General features: G+C 46.2%; 1 protein-coding gene and 4 non-coding genes across 5 annotated transcripts; all 5 read right to left on the reverse strand.

The window, feature by feature from the left end:
- Positions 1-2,025: 2,025 nt before the first annotated feature.
- Positions 2,026-4,731, reverse strand: RPS8 (ribosomal protein S8). Its single transcript, XM_077845260.1, has 6 exons — positions 4,592-4,731; positions 4,099-4,205; positions 3,516-3,615; positions 2,960-3,135; positions 2,598-2,727; positions 2,026-2,193 (listed from the first exon to the last, which is right to left on the reverse strand). The coding sequence occupies exons 1-6, from the start codon at positions 4,593-4,595 to the stop codon at positions 2,084-2,086; spliced, it is 627 nt and encodes a 208-aa protein (XP_077701386.1). The 5' UTR covers positions 4,596-4,731; the 3' UTR covers positions 2,026-2,083.
- On the reverse strand, positions 2,319-2,388 carry LOC144282732 (small nucleolar RNA SNORD38). Its single transcript, XR_013351192.1, has one exon. It is a non-coding gene; the product is annotated as a small nucleolar RNA SNORD38 (small nucleolar RNA).
- LOC144282733 (small nucleolar RNA SNORD38) lies at positions 2,824-2,891 on the reverse strand. Its single transcript, XR_013351193.1, has one exon. It is a non-coding gene; the product is annotated as a small nucleolar RNA SNORD38 (small nucleolar RNA).
- Positions 3,700-3,803, reverse strand: LOC144282734 (small nucleolar RNA SNORD46). The gene has a single exon (XR_013351194.1). It is a non-coding gene; the product is annotated as a small nucleolar RNA SNORD46 (small nucleolar RNA).
- On the reverse strand, positions 4,280-4,359 carry LOC144282731 (small nucleolar RNA SNORD55/SNORD39). Its single transcript, XR_013351191.1, has one exon. It is a non-coding gene; the product is annotated as a small nucleolar RNA SNORD55/SNORD39 (small nucleolar RNA).
- Positions 4,732-16,643: the final 11,912 nt, after the last annotated feature.

Here is a 16,643-nt window from a genome sequence, read left to right on the forward strand (position 1 = left end):
TGTCTATTCACACAAGTCTATAATTTAGCCAAGCTAATGAACCAACTGGAATTTTCACTTTTTTTGGCTCTTAAGTTATGCTTGTACTTTCAACTTTAACCTGAATAAAATCTTAAGTTTTTAAAATTAACTCAGCAGATCTGAGTGCTTGGTTTATTGCCATGCACTTCTAAGTACTAGACACAGTAGGAAACATACTCATCTCCTGGAATTCCTTTCTAATAGGACAAAAAAGACAAAATGAGTAAAAATTTATGACCAGGTTAACAGCACAGAAGGGGGTGTAACAGAATTATCAGAGTAGAACTCACTAGGGTCTAAGACCTCGTGTATGCACATGGTATGTGAAGGAAAATGTTCTCAACGGACTCAGTAAGGCCAGGATGATCAGCACTATTAAAAAGGGACCAGGTCACATTGAGTTCTGTAATTTGGAAAGACTTCTGAGATGGGACGCTGTCCCATCAAAAACCTATTGATCAGGAACGCCTCGGTGGCTCAGTGGTTGAGGGTCTGGTTTGGGCTCAGGTCGTGATCCCGGAGTTCTGAGGTCAAGTCCTGCATTGGGCTCCCTGCAGGGAGCTTTCTTTTCCCTATGTCTCTGCCTCCCTCTAATGAATTAAAAAAAAACCCAACCAGGGGCAGCCCTGGTAGCTCAGAGGTTTAGCACCGCCTTCAGTCCACAGCTTGATCCTGGAGACCTGGGATGGAGTTCTGCATGGGGTCCCTGCATGGAGCCTACTCCTCCCTCTGCCTGGGTCTCTCACGAATAAATAAATGGAATCTTAAAAAAAAAAAACAAACCGAAAAGCTCACCAAAAAACCCCTATTGATCACTATTGCTAGGACTGTGTTGGGAAGAACAGAAGCACTGAATGCTACTTGCAAGAGTGATCAGGAGGTAGAGGTGGTGTTAAAAGTTGAACCAATGAGATTTGGTGACATTAGATGTATTAAGGTAAAAATAACCAAGATTTTTATTTAAGCGGCTATATAAAGGCAATAACTTGCTATAATCAAATAACCAAGAACCTATTTAAAAAGGGAAAGCTGAGGAAAAGTCATGTTTTTAACACGCTCACTTTTGAGAATTCAATAATGATACCCAAGTGCAGGTATTAAATAGGTTTGGGTTAGTCAGAAAAATGTAGCACACAGGACACCTGGGTGGCTCCGTGGTTAAGCATCTGCCTTTGGCTCAGGTCATGATCCCAGGTCCTGGGATTGGATCTTAGGTGGATTCCCCGCAGGAGCCTGCTTCTCCTCCTGTCTGTCTCTCATGAAAAATAATCTTAAAAAAACAAAAAACTGACAGCAGACAATGTAGCCAAGCTGCAGACACAGTAGACCCTTAAGGATTTAGCAATGCACATATCACTGGTTATCTTACACAGGAGTAGAGTGAGGGTGGAAGGGATTAGGGTTCAAGAGAAAAATTACTTTAGAAAGACATTCAAAAGCTGACAGGATAGTCCCCAACGTGTACAACTTGCTCTCAACGCAGAAAAGGAACACAACTTCAAGATTATCAAGGTCATCATGAACTTGACGCTAGAAACACCAAGCTAAAACCTAAAAACAAAGGTTCACATAGGAAAAGGGTACAGATCTCTAAGAGCAAAGTTTTTACTTATTTTAAAAGATTTTATTCATTCACTTGAGAGACAGAACAAGTGGACTCCCCACTTAAGCAGGGAGACTAATTTGGGACTGGATCCCAGGACCCTGGGATAATAACCTTAGTCGAATGCAGATGCTTAACCAATTGAGCCACCCAGGTACCCCTGAAAGAGTCACGTTTTTAGAGGCAGCATGGCTTCAGGTTCCAGTCACAACCCCAGTAATATGGGGACCCAGTGCTGGGCTATGTCCTAAACACAGCCTCTGCTTGGTCTGAACGTCACATCCCTGCTCCCACTGAACACTTAACTTTTGTGGTGAGAAATGTCCCCCCAGCTTTATAAAGGCACAGCCCACATCTAGGACTGACCTACAAGGAAAGCATGCAGAGCAATTGGACATTCATACGTGAACACAGGACAGAACAATAAACACCTTTATTACATGACCGAAGACAGAGGATTTATTTGCCTTTCCGGGCTTTGATTTTCCTCAGATAGAACTCCAGCTCCTTGCCCTCTAGCACATAGCCATCTGCCCGGCCGCACTGGCCTGGTCTCGAAGCGATGCATGCTGCAAGAAACCAAGAAATGTATGCATTCATTAGCAAAAGGACAATGGGGCCTTGCCCAAACCAGCAGTCTCCTTAAAAGTCCATGTTTGTTCAGTTCTCCCGGGGGCAGGCTTGAAGCCCAGTGTCTCCTCAGATATACTTTATCGTCACTTTAAAGTCAGTAGCAGAACTGGACAAAGTTTTCATCACCAAGACGGCCCCCTCAGCCCACAGACTTCTCCTGCCCACTATTTCCCATTTCAGCTTCATGCCAATGGGATGACATGTTGAGTCGTGCTTATATGCTGCTATCATTCAACTCTCCTAGCAAGCCTCTACCACACAGCTGGCAGTTGAAAGAAGAGGCAAGAACGAAATGCAGACAGTACTGTGATTCCTCCCCCCACTGCAAGAGCCGTCTCACCAAGAAGCTTGCCCTGTTGGAACTGCTCCTCCAGAAGACTGCTGATTTTGGCATTCTTTTTCCTTTCATCATACTTCTTCTGGATTTTCTTTGATCGTTTTTTATTTAAAATCTCTTCCTCCTCAGGCGTCTGAATAAAGGAGGTAAGGTAGGTTAGTTGGGGCTCCCAAGGCCCTGGCTCAGGGAAAGTATCCTCAATACCCTATACATCCCAATCCCTGCTGCCTTCCTCAGCACTAAAGGCTTTCATCTCTTTCCTTTCAGTAGCAGAACTGGACAGTTTTCATCATAAGAAGGCTGGAATGAGGCTGACCTTCCTTCCCCCACCCCCACAGGGAAGGTGGCTCCCAGAGAACACGCACCAGCTTGGCCCCCTTCTTGCGTCCCAGGGGCAGTGCGTAGTGGGACTCGTACCACTGTCGGTACGGTGTGCTGTCAATGAGCACGATACAGTTCTTCACCAGGGTCTTGGTGCGGACCAGTTCATTGTTGGATGCATTATAGACAACATCGATAATCCTGGTTTTGCGTGTACAACCTGCTCATGGAGGAAATTTAGAATCAAGTCCCAGAAGCCAACTGGCCTTGTCACCTCTCCCCCCAAAGTGCCTAAGGAGAAGCAAGGGAATAAGCCTTTACCCTACCACGGGGTGTTAGCTCATCTTCCACAAAGCCACCTTTCCAGAGAGGACTGGGAACCACACACAGTGTCTCTAGGTTCAGTCCCAATCCCTGAGGCTACAGGAGTTAAGAGACAAAACAGGAAGGAGAGAATTCTCCAGCTACCACAACCTTAAGGGCTTTCAAACAAACTTCAGTATCTTGGTGGAAGCCATAAACCTCCTGTTAAAAGCAATGACTGAATCTTAGAAGTTTTAGGCGTTGGGTTCCCACCCACTCCTGAAGGGCCTCACTCACACTCCGAGCCCCAGGAGAAGTTCCCCACGTCTAGCCTCAAGGCTCGGTACTTCTTATTGCCTCCCCGGACTCGTACTGTGTGTATGCGGCGGGGGCCAATCTGGAAAAACACAGAGACAGGAACTAGGTTATCCAGGAGATTAAGACAAGAGGAGGCAGGGGAACCCTAGACCCCGTGGAGGCAACACAGTCAGTGTAACTATGACAAGTCCTAGCACTGGCATGTGGCACACAGGTGGCCAAGACGGCCCCAACCACACCTAAGGATTCTTTCTCATCACTCCGGTTACCTCCAAGAGAGAAACCCTGCTTCCAAACCCTGAAAATGAAGTCTGTATGCAACAGAAAAATACCGGGTTTCTGACTATCCCTCAAGGGGCCCACGCCCTCCAGGCGCCCTTGAAGTCCTAATACCAGCATGAGTCTCCGCGCAACCTCTTGGGTCTTAACTACACGTCAAGGTGAGGAGGCCGCCCGGCCCCCCCAGACGAATCACGAGCCCCGGGAAGCCTCAAGCACCGCGCGGAGGCCAGACCACGCTGGAGACGGGGGAGCGGGCGGGAGGCAAGGGCCCGGCACGCACCTTAGTGTTGGCCGCGGGACGTCCCAGCTCATACTTCCGCTTCTTGTGGTAGGGCTTCCTCTTGCCCCCGGTCTTGCGGCGCTTGTGCCAGTTGTCCCGAGAGATGCCTGCGTGTGGGAGCAGGAGGCGGGAGCTTTAGCCGGCGCCCCGCGAGCCCCAGAGACCCCTGCACCGGGCGCGCCGCACGCTCAGCTCTCCAAGGTTGGCTCCCCCACTGCGCACTCGGGAGTTTTCCGCATTACCAAGGTGTCATCATCCACGCGCGGCCCAGCCCGGGCTCCTTCCCGCGGCAGCCATGTTGGCAGCGCCCGCGGCACCAAAGCCCCGCAAGCCCCCGGCGCGGGCCTCGGAGGCCAGAACCGAGCACAGCAGCCACCGCGTGGCTGCTTGGTGCCGGGGGCCGAGGCGCCCGCCCTCCCGACGCGGCTGCGAGGCAGGATGGCGCCGGATGGAGCTTCACCCCCTTCCCCGGCCCCGACGCAGTCACACTCACCCATCGCTCTCGGCGCTGGCTGCGAAAGAGAAAACGCAAAGCCTCACGGTCCGGTTTGTAAAACGCTGCCCCGCCCCCTTACGTGATTTCCGGGCGCCGCGGTCCGGAGCCGGAGTCGGAGCGCGACGTCGCTTCTGCGACCGCGAGGGGGGCGTGGGAGCTCCGGAGGGGTTGGCGAGCGGCTGCGCCCGAGGCCAGCGCGGGGCGACCGGCTCGATTTACATTTTTGAAAGATTTTATTTATTATTTATTTATTTTTAAAAGATTTTATTTATTTATTCATGAGAGACACACAGAGAGGAGAGAGAGGCAGAGACACAGGCAGAGGGAGAAGCAGGCTCCATGCAGGGAGCCCGATGTGGGACTCGATCCTGGGTCTCCAGGATCAGGCCCCAGGCTGCAGGCGGCGCTAAACCGCTGCGCCACCCAGGGCTGTCCCTTTTTTTTTTTTTTTTTTTTTAATTTTATTTATTTATTTATTTATTTATTTATTTATTTATTTATTTATTTATTTATTTATGATAGTCACAGAGAGAGAGAGAGAGGCAGAGACATAGGCAGAGGGAGAAGCAGGCTCCATGCACCGGGAGCCTGACGTGGGATTCGATCCCGGGTCTCCAGGATCGCGCCCTGGGCCAAAGGCAGGCGCTAAACCGCTGCGCCACCCAGGGATCCCCAGGGCTGTCCCTTTATTTATTTTTTATTATTTATTCACGAGAGACAGAGAGAGAGAGGCAGAGACACAGGCAGAGGGAGAAGCAGGCTCCATGCAGGGAGCCCGACGCAGGACTCGATCCGGGACCGCAGGATCGCCCTGGGCCAAAGGCAGACGTTCAACCACTGAGCCACCCGGGCTGCCCTCTGTTTACATTTTGAAAAGACTCGTTTCGGAGCCGGGCGCGGCTGCTGTGGGCCAGGGTGGGAGGCAGTAGGGGTGGAAACGAGTGCTGGACTTGGACTTTGTTTTGAAGGCTTTGGTGATAGATGGGGTGGGGGGCGGTTAGGGAAAGGGAGGTGTCAAGGATCCCCGATTCCTCACTCGATCCCTTCGAATGACAGGCCGCTGGGTGTGCGTGTCTGGCTTCCTTAGAGAAGGTCTTGCATAGGAGATGCTACTTTGGGAATCGGTAGTGTACAAACGGTGATGATTAAGGTCACCCGGATGAATGGAACCCCGCGAGAGAGCATAAAGCAAACTTTTCTTGTAAAACGTACCAAGTAAATAGGCTTTGCGGGATATGGAGCCCGTCGCGACCACTCAGCTTTGCTGCTGCAGCGCGAGAGCATCCCTGGGCAATAGTAAATGTGTGTGGCTGTGTTCCAATAAAACTTGCAATCCTGGAGGAAAAAAAAAAAAAAACTTGCGATAATGGGATTCACCTCTCATGAAATGTTATGCTTTTCATTTTTTCCAAACATTTAACAACTTAACAAGTATTCTTGACGCATGGGCCCAATCAGCATAGGGTGTCGTGGACCAGAACTTCTGTTCTAGGTCCAAGGCTTGAGGAATGTGAACATTTAAGGCCAGGTAGAGGAAAACTGTCAGAGGAATTGAGTGACAGGAAGAAAGCCAGCACACAATGAGGTCATGGTCTAATGCTACTGTGAAGGCTAGTTAAAATGAGGACTAAAAAGTGATTCTTGGGTTTAGTAACTCAAAAGTCTTGGGTAATATTGGCAAGGGGAGTGGCAAAACTTAAGGAAACTGGGCAAAAACTTAAAATCGAATGGGAAGTTTTATCTTTTTAAAAGATTTATGATAGCGCAGGAGTGGTGGTGTCAGAAAGGGAGAAGCAAACGCCACTGAGCGGGGAGCTGGAAGCGGGGCTGGATCCCAGGACCCTGAGATCATGACTTGTGCGGAAGGCAGATGCTTCCTTACCTGACTGAGGCACCAGGTACCCCCAGAAAGGGAAGTTTTTTTTAGAAAAGATACAGTACATGTGCGGCAGCCCGGGTGGCTCAGCGGTTTAGCACCGCCTTCCACCCAGGGTGTGATCCTGGAGACCCGGTATTGAGTCCCACATTGGGCTCCCTGTGTGGAGCCTGCTTCTCCCTCTGCCTGTGTCTCTGCCTCTCTCCCTCTGTCGCTCATGAATAAATAAAATTAAAAAAAAAAAGAAAAGAAAAAAATACAGCATATGTAAGCAATTCTTTCAAGAAGTATGACTTTAAAAGCAAGGCGAGGAAAAAAAAAATAAAAATAAAAGCAAGGCAAGGGATCCCTGGGTGGCGCAGCGGTTTGGCGCCTGCCTTTGGCTCAGGGCGCGATCCTGGAGACCCGGGATCGAATCCCACGTCGGGCTCCCGGTGCATGGAGGCTGCTTCTCCCTCTGCCTATGTCTCTGCCTCTCTCTCTCTCTGTGACTATCATAAATAAATAAAAATTTTAAAAAAACAAAAAAGCAAGGAGAGAAGAGTAAGAGTGCCTGGCTGGCTCAGTTGAAGAAGGTGGTGGCTCTTGATTTGGGAGATCATGAATTTGAGTCCCACGTTGAGTGCAGAGATTAAACTTTTTTTTTTTTCAGATTTTATTTATTCACGAGAGACACAGAGAGAGGCAGAGACACAGGCAGAGGGAGAAGCAGGCTCCATGCAGGGAGCCTGATGTGGGAACTCGATCCCGGGTCTCCAGGATCACACCCTGGGCTGAAGGCGGTGTTAAACTGTTGAGCCACTGGGGCTGCCAGATTACTTAAACTTAAAAAAAAAAAAAAAAAAAAAAACAGGGGCGCCTGGCTGGCTCAGTCAATAGAAGATGCAGCTCTTGATCTTCGGGTTGTAAATTCAAGTCCCACGTTGGGTGAAGAGATTACTTAAATTAGAAAGAAAAAAAATAAATGGGAGGAGACGATTAGGCTGGTGGCTGGAGGGAATCATGCAGCAGTATTGAAAGAAGAATAAGCCTTTTTACAGTCGGCTCCAAATCCTATCCCATCCCTTTGAAGGGAATCTCTCAACATCATCCTTTCTCCTGTATCTTCAACCTTCCACTGGTTTCCTACCACATTCAGAATAAAATCTCAATTCCTTGTTATGGCCCAGGAATATCTGACCTCTGCTTATCTCGTTGGCTTTACCAATTTGACTTCTTATCTCCTACTATCTCCCTCACTCAACTCCTGGCACTGTGACCTTGCTGTTCTTGCCTCAGGCCCTTGTGAGTTGAGAGAAAATGCTCTTAAGTCTTAGCATGGCTTCTTCTCTCATTTCAAGTTTCTGCTCAAAATCTCACCTCTACATACATACACACGCTGGGAGGACTTTTCTGAGCCTGCTTTTTTTTTTTTTAAGATTTTATTTATTTATTCATGAGAGACACAGAGAGAGAGGTGAAGAGACACAGGCAGAGGGAGAAGCAGGCTCCATGCAGGGAGCCCAATGTTGGGACTCCATCCCAGGTCTCCCAGGACCACGCCCTGAGCTGAAGGCAGGCACTAAGCCGCTGCACCACCCAGGGATCTCCTGAGCCTGCTTTCTTTCTTTCTTTTTTTTTTTTAATTTTTATTTATTTATTTATTTATTTATTTATTTATTTATTTATTTATTTATGATAGTCACACAGAGAGAGAGATAGAGGCAGAGACACAGGCAGAGGGAGAAGCAGGCTCCATGCACCGGGAGCCCGACGTGGGATTCGATCCAGGGTCTCCCGGATCGCGCCCTGGGCCAAAGGCAGGTGCCAGGGCAGCCCCGGTGGCGCAGCGGTTTAGCGCCGCCTGCAGCCTGGGGTGTGATCCTGGAGACCCAGGATCGAGTCCCGTATCAGGCTCCCTGCATGGAGCCTGCTTCTCCCTCTGCCTGCGTCTCTGCCTCTCTCTCTCTCTCTGTGTGTCTCTCATGAATAAATAAATAAAATCTTTAAAAAACAACAACAACAACAACAACAAAAAAAAACAAAGGCAGGTGCCAAACTGCTGCGCCACCCAGGGATCCCTGAGCCTGCTTTCTAAAGTGGCAACATTTGGGGTGCCTGGCCTGCTTAGTCTGTAGAGCATTTGACTCTTGACCTCCAGGTTGCGAGTTCAAGCTCCATATTGTGGGTAGAGTTTACTTAAAAACAAACCAAAAAAACTTCTCTAAAGTAGCAACACTCCTCTTTCTTTACTCACTTAATACTAACAATGTTTTTACATATTCATTATCTGCCTTCCCCACTAAAATATAATAAACATGAGAGTAGAAACTGTGTTGTTGGGGCACCTGGATGGCTCAGTGGTTGAGCATATGCCTTAGGCTCAGGTCGTGATCCCAGGGTCCTAGGATCGAGCCCTGTATCAGGCTCCCCGCGGAGAGCCTGCTTCTCCCTCTGCCTATGTCTCTGCTTCTGTGTCTCTCACGAATAAATAACATTAAAAAAAAAAAAAACTATGTTGCTTAACTACTGTTTCTAACACTTAGAATAATGCCGAGCATTTAGTAAGCATTAATAAATACTTGAGTGGCACTCAAATATTTGAACAAATTCTTGTTCTACTTACCACATTTTATTCAATATGTTTCCCCAGTAGACTGTGAGATCTTTGAGTACAGTGCAAGGACCTTTTTTTAAAAATATTTTATTTACTTATTTATTCATGAGAGACACAGAAAGAGAGAGAGGCAGAGACGTAGGCAGAGGGAGAAGCATTGGGTTCTATGCAGGGAGCCCGATGTGGGACCCGATCCTGGTACTCCAGGATCATGCCGTGCTGAAGGCAGGCGTCAAACCGCTGAGCCACCCAGGCATCCCTGGTGCAAGAATCTTAATCATCTTTCCACCTCCAGCTCTTTGGCACAAGAAAAGGAAAAGGCAATTGTATTGGACATAAAAAGGAGTTGATTTCCAGGGGCACTTGGTAGGTGATGGAATTAGGTAGACTGGATTAGGGAGATGAGAGAAGAGTAACCATGTGAATAGTGGGAGCGATTCCAATTAATAGAGAACACAGGCAGGTTTCTAGAAAGTTCAATCTTAGGATGAGCTTGAATTGCCTGTGGAGCATATAGGTGGTTATTCTTTGTATTGCAAGTAATTGGAAAGCAGAGTGTGAAGCCTGGAAGAGAAGGGAACTGATAATTCCCATCCCCATGCACCATGGTTTTGGTCCTTTATGCATCTAACTTAGGGTTCCACCCTGTCAGCCAGTTTGCATCACATGAGCATGGTTTTTCAGTCACGTACTTCAGTAGCAGAATAATTATAAATGCATATGCATCTCTTGGGGGTAATATTCTAGAGGCATCTCTGTAGCTCTTGAAATCAGACTATGACAGTTCTCCATGTCCCACACCATGCTTCTACTCTGGCTTTAGCAGAAGTCAAATAGGAGCTCTAATTCTGTGTCATCCTGGAGAGATTTTTTTTTTCTCCTGCTCCCCTCCAACACCTTACCCTGGCAACAACTCCATTTGCTTTGAGACCATTGGCATTAATCGTACTATGCCTTTGTCCTTATTTTCATTAGTCACCTTAAAAAAAATCTCCCAAATTGAATCCATCACCCACATTCTAATCCTGACATAGGTTACTACAATATCTTTTTAAAATCGATCTCTCTTGGGACGCCTGGGTTGCTCAGTGGTTGAGCATCTGCCTTTAGCTCAGGGCGTGATGCGGGGAGACTGCTTCTCTCTCTGTCTCTCATGGATAAATAAAATATTTTAAAAAATAAAAATAAAACTGATATCTCACCATTCTCTATTTCCTAAAATCTCATCATGTCCTATGTGAAAAATCCTCTGTCTCTTCAACCTCTTCTGGAAATGTTTCCTTTGCCTTCATAATAGCCTTCTAACAGAAATCTGGTTCTCTCATGGTTTTCTTCCTTGTCGGTCTTCTCAAGTGGGGGACGACTACACTCCTCTGGATGAGAGACAAGTGTTGGCCAATTTTGGACCATTCTTACTCTATCCTAAAAACCGTAGATTTTGAATCTTATGCTATAAAACAGTAACACTCAGGGCAGCCCAGGTGGCTCAGCAGTTTAGTGCTGCCCAGGGCGTGATCCTGGAGACCCGGGATCAAGTCCCACGTCAGGCTCTCTGCATGGAGCCTGCTTCTCCCTCTGCCTGTCTCTCTCATTCTCTCTCTCTCTCTCTCTCTCTCTGTGTGTCTCTCATGAATAATAATAAAAAAGACAGTAACACTCATTACTCCTCTTTTACTGTAGTTACCTATAAATTTTGGTTCTCACCAACCTGTGCCTAGATTTTAGATCTCGAGTCATGGTAACTTTCTCATTACTACTACTCCTGTTATATTTTGGATGCCTACACATGTGTGTCTTTATCTCTTTCCACTTTTACCTTTCACCACTTCCTCACCCAGTAAGTCCTTAAACCTGGGATCAATCCAACCTCTTGTCCCTGATACCTAGATAAAGTCATGTAACTCTTGCAGACTAATAACATTAGAAATTAAAAATAACTGGTATTAGACTTTGGAAAATCTTTATAATGAAAGACTTACCTGAAGCATAAACTTGACTGGAGAAGACATTATAAATAGATTTTTAATAAATGCTGTGAAGGAAATAATATGCTATCATGAGGTAAAGGGGCAAATGAGGTAAGATGGTGTGAGATGCCCTCTCTAGGGTGGCAGAGATCTGCAGTAAACTGAAACCTGAAAGAAAAAAAAGAAACTGTATGTTTCTTTTTTTTTAAGATTTTATTTATTTATTCATGATAGAGAGAGAGAGAGAGAGAGAGAGAGAGGCAGAGAGGCAGAGACACAGGCAGAGGGAGGAGCAGGCTTCATGCTAGGAGCCCGATGCAGGGGACTCCAGGATCGCGCCCTGGGCCAAAGGCAGGTGCCAAACTGCTGAGCCATCCAGGGATCCCCTGTATGGTTTTAATTTGTACTCTAAGTAGGCCCAGTACTCAATGTGGGGCTTGAACTCATGATCCTGAGATCAAGAGTCACCTGCTCTACTGACTGGGCCAACCAGACAACTCCCCAAATAGAACCTTTTGAAGAGCAAAGATGGTTTCATGCAGAAAGGATGTCAAATGTAAAAAGCCCTGAGAAGGGTTGGCACTTTGGAAATGGTGGAATAAGGACCTTCAGAAAACCACTCCTCCATAAAAGCAACAAGAACACTGATCCAAATTGTCAAAATCAGCTTTTCCGGAACTCTGAAATTAACTAAGGTTTGCAACAATCCAAGGAGACCTTACTCAAGAATAGCAGCTGAGGGGCACTTGGATGGCTCAGTGGTTGAGCATCTATCTACCTTTGACTCAGATCATGATCCCGGGGTCCTGGGATCAGGTCCTGCATGAGCCTGCTTCTCCCTCTGCCTATGTCTCTGCCTCTCTGTGTGTCTCTCATGATAAATGGATAAAGTTAAAAAAAAATAGCAGCTGACTCTGGGAATAGTGATCTTTGTTGCTTTTTAATTTGCCCTAGTCCCATCTTCTTCCCCTAGTTCCATGGAGGCTTTGAAAACCAGTAGCCTTTCAACTATGTTAGTTGTGAAAAACAGCAGCCTGACCAGCAATTGGAGGGGGAAGATGGGTCTCGAGCTCCCCAAAGCCCCATCACTAAAGAATCATCACCATGGGACCTGTCTGGCAGCTTGCTGAAAAGCTCCATTCTCAGTGCTTGTCTTTATTTGACCTCACTCACAGTTCACTCTGGAAACAGCCCTATCCCTAAGGGTGTTTGTAAAAAAAAAAAAAAAAAAAAAAATCAATCAATCAATCAGGGGCAACACAGCTGCTGAGGTGCCATTACCAGTTCGGGCTAAAAAGAGGCTGACCAAAAACCCCCAAAATCAATAAACAAACTGAAAAGGAAAAGCAGGGGAATGTGGGGATTGGGGAAACTCCCACATATTCCTGGGAATTTAAAGGCCACATGCATATTCAGGGCTGAGTACATACCCAGAAGACCTGAGAAGACCCTAATATTGGTTATTTGTGTTTTTTTTTTTTTCTCTAATTTATGATAGTCACAGAGAGAGAGAGCGAGAGGCAGAGACACAGGCAGAGGGAGAAGCAGGCTCCATGCACCGGGAGCCCGATATGGGATTTGATCCAGGGTCTCCAGGATCGCGCCCTGGGCCAAAGGCAGGCGCCAAACTGCTGCGCCACCCAGGGATCCCAATATTGGCTATTTGTAAGATACAGCTGATCTTGGAGCTGCACAAGCAAAAAGTGAAGGTTATACACCATGGGCAAGTGGGATTTATCCCAGGTTTGCAACATTGGTTAAACATCTGAAAATCAATTAACATAATACACTTTGTTAATGGCATGAGAAAAAACATATGATCACTTCAAAATACAGAAAAAGCATTTGACAAAATCCAATAACCTTTCATGATAAAAACACTTAAACTAGAAACAAAATTGAACTTCCTTGGGGATCCCTGGGTGGCTCAGCGGTTTGGCGCCTGCCTTCAGCCCAGGACATGATCCTGGAGTCCCAGGGTCGAGTCCCATGTCGGGCTCCTGGCATGGGGCCTTCTTCTCCCTCTGCCTGTGTCTCTGCCTCTCTCTCTCTATCATAAATAAATAAATCTTAAAAAATTTTTGAACTTCCTCCATTTTGATAAAGATTATCTACAAAAAACATAGCTAGGGATGCCTGGGTGGCTCAGCGGTTAAGCATCTGCCTTTGGCCCAGGGCATGATCCTGGAGACCCCGGATAGAGTCCCATGTTGGGCTCCCTGCATGGAGCCTGCTTCTCCCTCTGCCTGTGTCTCTGCCTCTCTCTCTCTCTCTCTCATGAATAAATAAAATTAAAAAAAATTTTTTTTGAACTTGTAGCTAAAATCATACTTTTTAAAGATTTTATTTGAGAGAGAGAGAGAGTCCCACATCAGAATCTCTGCATGGAGACTGCTTCTCCCTCTGCCTCTCTCTCTCTCTGCATCTCTATGAATAAATAAAATCTTAAAAAAAAAAAACTATAGTAATCAAACAGTCTAGTATTGGCATAAGGACAGACATACAAACAAATGGAATAGCATTTAAAGTCCAGAAATCAACTTTCTATCCTGAAACCATGGCCCAGTTTTGTCTGTAACCTTGGAGAGAAGGTTCTGGTGCAAGTGAAAACTACAGTGACGGGGCAGCCTGGGTGGCTCAGTGGTTTAACGCCGCCTTCAGCCCAGGAAGATCCTGGAGACCTGGGATCGAGTCCCACATCGGGCTCCCTGCTGGAGCCTGCCTCTCTCTCTCTGTCTCTGTGTGTCTCTCATGAATAAATAAATAAATTAAAAAAATAAAACTACAGTGACTTACTCTAAGCCTTAATGACCCAATTGGCCACATTTCGGCACTATGCCAAGGTTCAGCTGGTTCTTCCAACCCCCACTGAGATCCCTACAGCTATTTAGAGCTTGAAAAAAATAGTCAAGAATGGTCAAACTGGGTCCTTCAAACGCTCATAGTTAAGGAAGCTCTGCTGAATGGCTTGGTGGCCACCAAGGTGTGGATGTGATTTTTATGTTGGTGAGGTAATAAACAAGCAAGGCACTATTGGGATAATGTTTGAAGATCAATCTTTAACATCTATTTATATTTGGTTTATTATTTGAGTGTGCTTGGATCATCTGTGATCAGACAGGTATTTGAATAATGTATCAAAAAGAAAAAAGTCCAGAAATCACTCCATACATCTATATGGTCAATTGATTTTCAACAAGGGTGCCATGTCAATTCAATGGGAAAACAACAGTCTTTTCAACAAACAGTGCTATTAAAACTGGATAGCCACATGCCAAAAAGTGAATTCAGACCCCTTACACCATTTACAAAAATTAACTCAAATTGGATCAATGATTTAATTATAAGAGCTAAAACCATAATATTCTTATAAGAAAACAAATCTTCACAGGCTTGGATTCAGCAATGGAATGTTAGATATGACACCAGAAGCACAAGGAGCAAAAGAAAAAAGGTAAGTTAGACTTCATCAAAATGGAAAACTTCTGTGCTTTCCTGGACATTAGCAAGAAAGTGAAGGTAACTCACAGAATGAGGGCAAGTATTTGCAAATCATACACGATAAGAGTGTAATATCCAGAATATATAAAGAACTCTTGGGCAGCCCAGGTGGCCCAGCGGTTTAGCACCGCCTTCAGCCCAGGGCATGATCCTGGAGACCCGGGATCGAGTCCTGCATCAGGCTCCCTGCATGGAGCCTGCTTCCCCCCGCACCCCCCCGTCCCGTGTCTCTCATCAGTAATTAAAAAAAAAAAAATCTTTATAAAAAAAAGTGGGCAAAGGACTGAATATACCCAAGAAAATTGAAAACCCAGGCCCAGACAGAAATTTGTACACAAACGTTCAGAGGAGCATTATTCCTGATACCAAAAAGAAGCAACCTAAATGTCCACCAGCTCACGGATACACAGAATGTGGTACCCAGAATGGGATATTTGGCCATAAAAGGGAATGAAGCACTGGACCAACATGGACAAATCTTTTAATTTTTCCAAGTAATCTCTACACCCAATATGGGGCTTGAACTCAGGACCCTGATAACATGTCTTGAGCCCAAGGCAGACACTTAACCTACTGAACCACCCAGGCACCCCAGTATTATTCCATTTACTTAAAATACCCAGAATCGCAAGTCCATAGAGAAAGTACAGATTAGTGGTTGCCTGAGGCTGGGGGGAAGAGTTGAGTGGGGGGTACCTGCTAACAGGTACTTGGTTTTCATTTTGGATGAAAATATTCTAAATTAGTGGTGATGGCTGCCCAATTAATTTTTTAAAAAATAATCTGAGAGTGAGAGTGAGAGCATGAGCAGAGGAGAAGGGCAGAGGGAGAGGGAGAAGCAGACCCCTGCTGAAGCAGGGAGTCCGATGCAGAGCTCCATCACAGGACCCTGGGATCATGACCTGAGCTGAAGGCAGATGCTGAACTGACTGAGCCACCCAGGCGCCCTGAGGTTGCCCAATTAAATGAATATATCAAAACCACTGAATTTATAGTATATGAATTTTATTTTTTAAAAGATTTTATTTGAGAGAATGAGCAGGGGAGAGGCAGAGGGAAAGTGAGCAGCAGACTCTGTGCTGAGCAGGGAATCTGATGCGGGGCTCAATCCCAGGACTCTGGATCATAACCTGAGTCAAAGGCAGAAGCTTAACCCACTGAGCCACCCAGGTGTCCTTCCTGTGAATTTTAAAAGGGTGAATCTTATAGTATGTGAATTATATCTCAATAAAGCTGTTATTTAAAAATAAACAAGGGGGGACCCTTGGGTGGCTCAGCGGTTTAGCGCCTGCCTTTGGCCCAGAGCGTGATCCTGGAGTCCCGGGATCGAGTCCTGCATCGGGCTCCCTGCATGGAGCCTGCTTCTCCCTCTGCCTCTCTCTCTCTCTCTGTCTCTCATGAATAAATAAAATCTTTAAAAAAAAAAATAAACAAAGGTAGTCCAGGTGACTCAGTGGTTTAGCACTGCCTTTAGTCCAGGGCATGACCCTGGAGACCCAGGATTGAGTCTCACATCGGGCTTCCTGCATGGAGCCTGCTTCTCCCTCTGCCTCTCTGTGTCTCTCATGAGTAAATAAAACCTTTTTGGGCAGCCCCAGTGGCACAGCGGTTTAGCGCCGCCTGCGGCCTCCGGCGTGATCCTGGAGACTTGGGATCGAGTCCCACATCAGGCTCCCTACATGGAGCCCGCTTCTCCCTCTGTGTCTCTGCCTCTCTCTCTGTGTGTCTCTATGAATAAATAAATTTTTAAAAATCTTAAAAATAAAACCTTTTTAAAAAAATAAAAACTTTTGGCATACTCAAGAAATAAAGGCCAGTGTAGCTGGAGAACAGTGAGCCGTAGGAGATAGTGTTTACTCGTCCAAAAATATATGTTGTATGCTTACCATATGTTCTAGACATTGTGGCTACAGTATTGAACAATCTTTGTCCTTGTGTGCTTAAATAGCTAGCACTTAGATAGCATTTATTAAATGTGAGACATTGTACTTACTACTTTGTGTATGTCAACTCAATCTTCCTAACACCTCTATGCCAGTATTATCCCCATGTCACAGCACAGAGATGTTAAACCCACATAAAGTTCTACAGTCACAGAATGATGTGTGG

This window comes from Canis aureus, chromosome 13, assembly GCF_053574225.1.
Source record: "Canis aureus isolate CA01 chromosome 13, VMU_Caureus_v.1.0, whole genome shotgun sequence".
NCBI classification, from domain to species: Eukaryota; Metazoa; Chordata; class Mammalia; order Carnivora; family Canidae; genus Canis; species Canis aureus.

Coding starts and splice junctions, on each gene's coding strand:
- RPS8 (XM_077845260.1), bottom strand. Junction 3,136..3,515: donor CTTCTCCTGGGGCTCGGAGT/GTGAGTGAGGCC, acceptor CTCCATGAGCAG/GTTGTACACGCAAAACCAGG. Junction 2,194..2,597: donor CCAACAGGGCAAGCTTCTTG/GTGAGACGGCTC, acceptor GGTTTCTTGCAG/CATGCATCGCTTCGAGACCA.